Below are 9,606 nucleotides of genomic sequence, written 5' to 3'. Positions count from 1 at the left end.
TTTAACCAGACCCTTGTCACATGTTTTTCTGTGTCAATATTGTTTGTTCAGTGGTCTCGCAATGTATATGTCTATTTACACAGTAGACTGAACAGTTCCTGATGTAATGAAAGCATGTAGGTCAAAAGCATCTAGAATCAGAACAGGGCTACAATTTCTCTCCCTACCAGCTAGGTAGGCCATGCTGCTACACATGATCATGTATTTCTGATAGATAATCTCTATGCAGTCTTTCCCTTTGCAGATGGACTCATCCATTCCTGTCTCAGCAGGGGCCACAGTGGACTAGACTCCGAGTATGAGCCTGTTTCCCTCGCAGTTGTCTGCTCTTATGCAACTGAGGGGCCTGCCTGAAGCTACATGAAAATGCTCCATGTGATCTATATGTTTGGGTACACAATCCCCAAGCTTTAGCCAGTCTGAAGCATGTTGAGAATTACTTTCAAGACCCAGGTGTGGCATCCCCAGGCGCTTGGCTTGAGGAATGTTTTCATGGGCAAATCTAGGGACTTTTCCCAATTTTTAAATTTGCTCACCTCTGTCCTCCCTGGTCTCCTTTTGAAAAAGGTAAAAGGTAATCGAGGACAGGCGGCGAGTAGAGGGAAAGTGGACGGAAATGCACTTGTATAAATTAGACTCCTCATATACTTGTGCTTCCTCGCCAAAAGAAGGCTATCGAGGAGGGGAGGACAGTCTTCGTTTACCTATTAATTAATTGACACTCCTTGACCAATTATCGGTTTCTGGGTCACAGAGAAGAGAGGACAGACTTTTACCCCAAACGAGAGAACTTCTAGATCAAATATTCATGTTAATTACTTAATTTCATGCTTTTGATGTCTGACTTTCAAATCTACGCTATATGCTTCTTGTAATAAATGCACATTGGAATAACTTATTTGTTAGTTAAAATAACAGACATGCTTTATGAACTTTCATTTAAAGCACTCAAATGAATTGAAAAATATTCCGTTCTCGTTTAAATGCATTTACAATATACAATGGAAAAAGACAATATGGTTTGCTGAAAAAACTTGCAGGGTACGAAAACAGTTCTTGGCTTGGTCATCATTCTGTGGTAACTTACAGTGTACCACTGGCCCTCTCCTCTCCCTCATCTTCTGTATCACTGGAACACACCAGACTGGGCAGCATAGAGGTACAACCATCACCCTGCTCACAGGACAAGGCCCCAAAGAGGAGGGAGCGAACCTAAGGAACCAAAACACATGACTCATCGTTAATAGACAGCTGAGCAGACTATGAGTATGGTGGGAAAAAACAGCAAATTGGGAAACAGTTTTCGAAATATGGTCTGGTGGTTCTTAGGCAAAAGGGCTGGGGATAAGAGGGCTGTGCAACCAACCACACACCTTGCATACGTCACAATTCACCTTCACCCTGTCTGTCTTTGAGGGCAATCACACATCACATGGTTAAACATTATTGCAATCTAGGCACATTTACAGTTTGAAGGTTAAAGCAAGGCCTTATCTGTACTTTGGCACTTACCAAAGTATAGTACCAGTCAGAGCCTGTCAAAATCCCAGAACACAGTGGCTTGAGGGCACAAACCGAAGTCAACCTAAGTTCATATTTTGTTCTAATTAACCTTGGAAGGGAAGTTTCTGTTACCTTGGAGGAAGCAGGAGTTGTAATGCCACGACCTTTGTGTGTGTAACGTGGTCTGAGTCTGTCAGAATCCTCTCCTGTTCTGGTGAGCTCTCTCATGAGGGCTGCTCCACTAAACACTGGGCTTCCCTGGCTGGATGCTATCAGCTCGCCTACAGAGGGAAACCCCTGGGCCTGGGGGGTCCCGGCATCTGCCACGCACGGGCCCTCAGAAGGCTCCGCAACCCCTCCACACCTGAGAGCATATAAGGACCATTACAGCAAGGCTGCCTTTAGCATTTCCCTCCAGTTATCCACCTAGAGTTTTCATATATAGCTTAATATTTAAAACAGATTATGCCTGTCAGTCTTAAGTCAATACTAATGAACTACATTTGTGATAGTCAACAAACTAAAGCAATAGCATTGCTAATAGACATCTAGATATATATCTAATAGAAGTTATATGAGATGCACATGCTATGTTCTATTGGGAAAATATTGTTTTTAGATAACTCTAGTGTGTGTTTGAAAGAAGTCTTTGCTCTCATGAGCGTGTGTGTTATGTGATATTCCGCATGAGTTACTGCAGCTGCACGTGCATCAGTGTGTGAGGGAGAGAGAGTGGAGGGGAGGGGCAGAGCTACAGAGAGCAAGAGACGGCAGGGAAAGAAAGGGAGGAACATGGAGAGAGAGAGAAAAAGGGAACTGTTGTTGGAGTGACACTGTTGTTGGATTTTGGCTGTGATCCATGGCTGCATGCTATGATAACCTAACTCTGTTCCGCCTGTTCTCCTGCACATGGCAGGCCACTGTCTCTGGCTGTTTTCTCAGTGTTCCTCAGCTTAAACACGCTTTCCCTAAACACCACTGACTGCACCACAGACAGAACCAGACTGTGCCTATAAAGAAGCGTCCCAGCAGGAGAGAGAATGGGAAGGAGCTGTTTTTTAAAATATCATCACTTATCTTTGTCAAGGTCAACATGAGAATAAATGTGTGTGTCTGCCTGGGAGGTTATGGAACAGCAGGTTCAGTAACAAAGAATATAAACATAAATAGTACAACTACAACATAAACATGTCATACAAAAATCTGATGTGTTCTCAGTATTCCATGAAGGTACCAACATGACATTTATATTTTGGTCATTCAAACATACTATATGAACGTTTCCTTGAAAAAGGAAGAAGCAGCACAATGCAGCGACGTCATAAGTGACTCAGATGTGCAACAATCCGGCTGGGACTGGTGCAAACCCCACCTCAGGCGGCTCAGAAAAGACACTAAGAGAGAGATAGAGGCCGGGCGGGCCACACACTGAGTGACATCATCGCCACAGCAACGTAACAGGTTAGTGACTGTGGGGGATGTAGGGATTACAGCCTGTCAGTCTGTCAGTCCTCTAACCCAGCCAGCACGGCCTTGCCCCAGATAGCCAGGCTCTGTTACAGTGCTACTACACTGTTCTGTAACACAACGCCCACTGAGGCACCAAAAAAAGCACATGATGGCAAACTGCCTCCAGTAAGGAGGACATCACAGGTACAGCCAGCACTAGGATTCTAGGATAGGCTAGTTAAAATGTCCTCTACTGTGACTGTCACATGATTGGACAGGCGCTTTAAGGCTATCTAAGGCTGTTTACTTTTTTATTTGCTATTGAACTGAGAAATTGCTTCTCCCTAGGACAAAATGTCCTGCATTTCTACACAACAAGGGCAGCAGATGCTGGTGATGTGGTGTATTACACAATGTTGGACCAAATACAGAACCCCCCTATCAGTGGTGGGGTAATAACTGTATAACGAATGGTGATGGCTACCTTAGTGCAGCAGGAACCTGGGCCTCTGTAGCCTGGGAGGGGGTCCTGCTCTCTGGGTTGACAAGAGTAGCCAACACCACACAGGCCTCCAGCACCATGTCCTCTACACTGAAGGACACAGGCCTGACAGACAGCAAAACACAACATCAGCATACCTAGAACCAGTGCACTGAGATTTCTCCAACCATGTGACCAGACCGGGAAAAACTCTGGGCCTTATTTAGGACCTAAGTAAAAGAGGTGATAGTCACTGGGTATAACCACAAGGACCAGGATACTTACTTTCCTGCAGCGCCAAAGTGGACAGACACTGGTAGACCATGTGATTCAGCAAATGACAGCAATCCCTAGAGAAGAGGTTAACACATTAAACACATGCACCACCAATTAGAAAACAGGTCATGGTGGATCACAATACTCTGGTACTCTGCTAGACAGCAATGTACCAATGTTGCTGTGTACACTAGCCATGACCTTTGAAGTTGTAGGGGTCAATCACAGTGAAAGGGGTAATCATGGGTTCAGTTGAATCGCTGTGTCCGATGCCCAGACAACAGAGCCTCTGTGTGTGTTCAACTAGCCCCTCTAACACACTGTGACAGGTAAGACTAGTAGCAATGTAGAGACTGGCTCACTGTCCAACCCAATCACAGGCTAGCATGGACACACAGCAGTCTATATGAACAGCTAGGCATGGCTTTACTGTGTAATGAGGGACTTCACAACAGGGTAGCCCCAACAACATTCCAGGACATTAGGATCGGGTCAAAGGGTGTGTCTGAGCACAAATTGTGACACATTAGTTGTACTTTATAATAAATGACACAAAAAAACATAGGATGTAAAATGGCTGAATTTTTGTGGTCCCAATGTGATATATTTTGCTATTGAATCATGTTGATGTATATTTCTCCTCTGAGGACTTGGGTTTATTTGGAACATGCATGAGAGTTAGGTAATCAATGCATGTGTTCTACTACTTATTACTGTCTGTTCACAAAAAAATTTAGACGTGCGGGAAAAAAACATATCATATTATAACTTGATTCATTAGGGTCATAAAACAAAATCCCACCCAGGAGGGGAAAGTTCCATTGAAAATGATAGGGTACAGAGTCTCCTGGACACTTGGGTCTAGTCCCGTAAATAAATGAATTAACCCATGGGTATGCAAGCACAGACAGTGACACCCCCCCATATTCACAAGCTCATGTGACAGAAAAATAAGGTCCACCCCAAAATAACCCCCTTACCCTCAGCTCCTTCAGACAGAAGGTTATGTCTGAGTCAACTCCAACCTGGAAGTAGTCAAACTCACTGGGGTCTAAAGACATCTCAGTGTGCATGGCCTTCATACAATCTGCACCCCAAAAAATCAGGAGTTAGGCACATTATATTACAGATTTTTTGTGGGTTTGTTTTTTCATACTGTGTAGACAGTGCAAAATCTCACCACTTTCCTCTTCATAGTAGCTTTTCAGATTGACTCTCAGAGGAGACATGGACAGAGTGATCTCTTCCTGAGACACTGGGAAGTGCATTACCATGTCACCTAGAAGTCTGGCCCAAAAATAATAACACAAATGTAATACAATTATAATAGATAGTACAAATGTAAATTATTAATGAAATTATCATATACTGTATACCCTGTAGTAATTCTTAGTCGGTATCTGAATCACTCTTCATAAATGTCACATGAGGAGATAGACTGGGATATGTTTATGGGAGCTCACCTGGCCTGGGCCTTCAGCACATTGGGGCAGAGGTGAGAAGGAAACACTGCATGCAGAGCTTCACTCTCCTGGAAACCCAGGTTGTGTGTTTTGGTGATACCTGTCACAAGGAGTATGAGGCGTTGGGACACAGCGCCATCTAGTATTGATACTATGCATTACAATCTGAGAATTATAAAGAATCCCCCGACCCCCCCCACACACACACACACAGACACACACACACACACAAAACAATATATTTTCTGAGAGCACTCTATCGGACTGTTCTCCTACCATGTCTGCAGTGAAACTGGAATATAACCTGGTTGTCTGGGAGGTTGATGGATATTTGACAGCGATCCACATTACGCTCAATGGTAGCCAGGCACCGAAACAGTGGCAGCACTGACTAAAACCAAAGGATGTATATTAATACACAGCTATTACACTATCAGTACTATAAAGTCTAACCCATTGTAAAAGCAATGATGCTGAACTGTTCCATATGGGCCTGTGTGAGACATTTATCTGTCTTGAGATATGTTTGGGGTCATATTCAGCAGATTCAGAACAGCTTGGCCATTACCTTCATGACCAACTTGCATTTGACAGTTCCACAGTCCTGGGCTGGTCCTGTGTCTGGGCTGTAGTGTTGGAAGAACAGTGGGGAGAAGAGGAAACAGGTGTAGGCAGAATGGGCTGAGTTCACTGACCTCACTGCCAACTATAAGAGACCAGACCAGGCAGATAATGATATGCATAATAGTTAGGACAGGACAATGTTATGTAGCTAACACTTTATATTGATAAAGCTTTGTAGACCATCATCAAATCTAACTTTATTTGTATAGCACACTTTAAATGGACTGATGCTTACCCCTTTCATCATAGGATCCAACCATAATTCACCACCTATGCGTGCCAGGGCATGAATAGCCTTCCCAAACACTGTCACAAACAGAGTCAGAGACACTGTTTATGTAGATTAAATTCATCAATCAATTATAATGTGTCAATATATTTAGCTAGCTAAATCTTTAAATTTTGCTATCTAGCTAAATTACCTCAGAGAACTATATGCAGACTGAGGTAGGCTGTCAAAGCTAGCCAACTTTAGAGAATTAGCCAACTTTAGAGAACTAGCTAGCTAGCTAACGTTTATACTGCCCTGTTTGGCACATTTAGCTAGCTAGCTAAGTTAGCTAGATATGTACTTTAAAATGTGTTGCACATTTATGTATCAATACGTTATAGTTATCTATATTCCAAAAGCTAACATACCTTTAACCCCGTTTCCTTCAATGACACACTTCATTTTGGCAGTCAAGTTCAAGTTCCACAATGTTTGATTTTGTGGTGCTCACTGATTAGTGTGTCTGTCTGCTGTGTCATGTCGATTGGTGCTGATGTTGAGCACACGTGCACCGTGCAGTTGACGCGCATCAACTACAAAACAGCAGCATGGAGATGATTTTACTAATTAACCATATTGTGTAATATGCTAATCTATTACCATTATGACTAGTATGACTATACGTGGTAATGTAATGTATATTAACTTAAAATTCAAAAATCCTGAAAACTAGATACCTGGGAAGTGTGTAAGAAATGCACTAATAACGCAACAGATGACCATTCAAGAGATTTTTTGCCAATATAATTTATTGTCAAGCAGTCACACCTTATAGTAAATGCACTGCAAACACATTGTTACATAATAATCTCACAGGCCTATTGCAGAAACCTTCCCAGCTGTCACTTATTTCTCTTCAGATGTTTCTACATATTGTTTTGCCCCGATTTCTTTTGGGATTACATTTTAACTTTTGCTTTCACCACATGATTTGTTTAACACTTTTTTGATTACTACGTGATTCCATATGTGTTATTTCATAGTTTTGATGTCTTCACTATTATTCTATAACGTAGACAATAGTTAAAATCCTTGAATGAGTAGGTGTTCTAAAACGTTTGACCGGTAGTGTACAAATAATCTACAGACATAAAAATGTACAGTATGTAATAATGGTTTATAAACTATGTAAAAACTCTTATAAGCAATGTATAGGCAGACTCAAATTAGTGTTTTGAAATGATCAAAATTATACTATACTTCAATACATTATCAGAATAATATGTATGACTCACTTCATAATTAATTATTTCAAATGCAATCTTCTCACTCTGCACTGTGACTGTTGGCAATCTTTGGGAGGATAACTTTAGAGTGCACAGTGGTGCCCTTCCTCTGTCCATATGGCTTGATCCTAGATCCAGAATCTCTCTCATTGTCCATCTTGAACGTGATCCTATCTCCAGTAGTATTCTTGGTTCCATCCAAAGAGCTATGACCTTGAGGGAAAACATTTAATCAAAGATGGGCAATAGTTGGTCTTTATTCCATTCTAAAGTAAATACAATTACCACACACCTGATTTAATACACCGGTGCAGCACATTGAGATAGTGTTGCTTCATCAGTCGTCTCATGTGCTCAGTGCTGTAGACATTTGCAATGCTGTAGAGATATCGTTTCTGTCCAGTTGTTAGGGTTGGATGCTGGAACATGATAACAATATTTTGTACAACACTACATTTACATTCAGCAATATATTAATTCTGGTATATTACAAATAAGTTGCTGACATGTTACCTGTAGAAATGGTGCAGTCATCATGGACTTGGGGACGTGTATGGTTTTCACCTGCTGGTGGTCAGGAACCTTGAAATGTGCTGTCCTGTGCATCTCCACCCTGGTGTTTTGTTCCTTATACACATGCTCAGAGTCTGTCATATAGCCTCTATCTGTATTAATCACACAATGTTTACTTTTTATTTCCTCCCTTCATTTTTGATTGAGTAAAATGTTAATGTTCAATCATCAGTAGTGTTAAATAAATTGATTCACCAAATTAACATTACACTAACATTTGGATACCCCCCAAAATACCACTTGGAAATATATGGACCCGACTGGCTTCTGTGGTGTCTATTACATGCCACACAAAGGCTATTGCATTTCAGTTCTCTATCAACAGAGGAGCGCTTCACCTTGTATTACCGACTCACAAAATAGCCTATAGTTTCAAACTAACAATGTAAACATGCAAACATACAATGCATAAGTTAAACAACCAGTAGGCTATACAAACAGTACATACCTATATATCTATGATGGTACATGTTATTTGACTCCGCAGATCTACAAACATGAAATAATAGAAACTTGATCTGAGATGTTTGCATTGACGGCAATAATAGAAAAGCTCGAAAAACAAGTCGTCATTAAAAACAGATGTGTCTATAAATATAATGCACTCATTTCATTAACATTCATTACAGAAGCATACAGTTAGTTAATATTGCAAGCCTACCTTGTTGCTAAAACGCGACTACCACCGCATTTTATCAGGCGATCTCCTTTTCTTATTTCCTCGACAAATGTAACCTGTTTTCTCATGATTTTGTTACTTTGTAACAAATCGATGAGGTCAATTTTAGTATTGGTGGTTACAAGTATCAATCTTCCATTGCCATGGTCCTGTGAACAGGAGAGGATGCCAGTCCATGGGGCGGATCCAGAGCAGACTAGACAAGAGGTTTACAGCGCATTCAGAAAGTATTCAGACCCCTTGACTCTTTCCTCATTTTGTTACGTTACAGCCTTATTCTATAATGGATTACATTGTTTTTTCCACTCATCAATCTACACACAATACCCCATAACGACAAAGCGAAAACAGGTTTTTAGGAATGTTTGCAAATGTATTAAAAAGAAAAAACATAAAGTCTTATTCACATAAGTATTCAGACCCTTTGCTATGAGACTCGAAATTGAGCTCAGGTGCATCTTGTTTCCATTTATCATCCTTGAGATGTTTCTTCAACAGAATTGTGTCAAGGCTCAGATCTGGGGAAGAGTACAAAAATATGTATGCAGCATTGAAGGTCCCCAAAAACACAGTTGCCTCCATCATTCTTAAATGGAAGAAGTTTGGAACCACCAAAACTCTTCCTGGAGCTGGCTGCCCAGCCAAACTGAGGAATCGGGGGAGAAGGGCCTTGGTCAGGGAGGTGACCTAGAACCCGATGGTCACTCTGACAGAGCTCCAGAGTTCCTCTGTTGAGATGGGAGAACCATCCAGAAGGACAACCATCTCTGCAGCACTCCACCAATCAGGCCTTTGTGGTAGAGTTGCCAGACAGAAGCCACTCCACAGTAAAACACATGATAGCCCGCTTGGAGTTGCCAAAAGGCACCTAATGGAATCTCAGACCATGAGAAACAAGATTGAACTCTTTGGCCTGAATGCCAAGCGTCAGGTCTGGAGGAAACCGGTGAAGCATGGTGGTGGCAGCATCATGCTGTGGAGATCTTTTTCAGCGGCAGGGACTGGGAGGCTAGCCAGGATCGAGGGAAAGATGAACAGAGCAAAATACAAGAGATCCTTGA

At 41.7% G+C, this 9,606-nt stretch overlaps 2 protein-coding genes across 4 annotated transcripts; both read right to left on the bottom strand.

The window, feature by feature from the left end:
- Nucleotides 1-55: 55 nt before the first annotated feature.
- Nucleotides 56-6,534, bottom strand: rad9b (RAD9 checkpoint clamp component B). 2 transcript variants are annotated; one of them, XM_041863037.2, is made up of 11 exons: nucleotides 6,436-6,534; nucleotides 6,032-6,126; nucleotides 5,741-5,878; nucleotides 5,449-5,563; nucleotides 5,173-5,272; nucleotides 4,890-4,996; nucleotides 4,690-4,796; nucleotides 3,719-3,783; nucleotides 3,437-3,559; nucleotides 1,636-1,867; nucleotides 56-1,212 (listed from the first exon to the last, which is right to left on the bottom strand). In XM_041863037.2, the coding sequence occupies exons 1-11, from the start codon at nucleotides 6,467-6,469 to the stop codon at nucleotides 1,084-1,086; spliced, it is 1,245 nt and encodes a 414-aa protein (XP_041718971.1). In that variant the 5' UTR covers nucleotides 6,470-6,534; the 3' UTR covers nucleotides 56-1,083. The 2 variants fall into 2 exon arrangements, with proteins under 2 accessions (XP_041718971.1, XP_041718972.1); XM_041863038.2 differs by having other exon boundaries at nucleotides 6,032-6,102.
- A 569-nt stretch (nucleotides 6,535-7,103) lies between these two features.
- Nucleotides 7,104-8,734, bottom strand: LOC121551400 (protein FAM216A). Of its 2 annotated transcripts, XM_041864031.1 has the most exons (5): nucleotides 8,528-8,734; nucleotides 8,315-8,355; nucleotides 7,807-7,958; nucleotides 7,586-7,712; nucleotides 7,104-7,506 (listed from the first exon to the last, which is right to left on the bottom strand). In XM_041864031.1, the coding sequence occupies exons 1-5, from the start codon at nucleotides 8,611-8,613 to the stop codon at nucleotides 7,334-7,336; spliced, it is 579 nt and encodes a 192-aa protein (XP_041719965.1). In that variant the 5' UTR covers nucleotides 8,614-8,734; the 3' UTR covers nucleotides 7,104-7,333. The 2 variants fall into 2 exon arrangements, with proteins under 2 accessions (XP_041719965.1, XP_041719966.1); XM_041864032.1 differs by lacking the exon at nucleotides 8,315-8,355.
- Between the last annotated feature and the right edge of the window lie 872 nt (nucleotides 8,735-9,606).

This window comes from Coregonus clupeaformis, chromosome 18 (genome assembly GCF_020615455.1).
Source record: "Coregonus clupeaformis isolate EN_2021a chromosome 18, ASM2061545v1, whole genome shotgun sequence".
Classification (NCBI taxonomy): Eukaryota; Metazoa; Chordata; class Actinopteri; order Salmoniformes; family Salmonidae; genus Coregonus; species Coregonus clupeaformis.
Note: the sequence above shows the minus strand (reverse complement) of the source record. Positions and strands in the feature narration are given on the sequence as shown.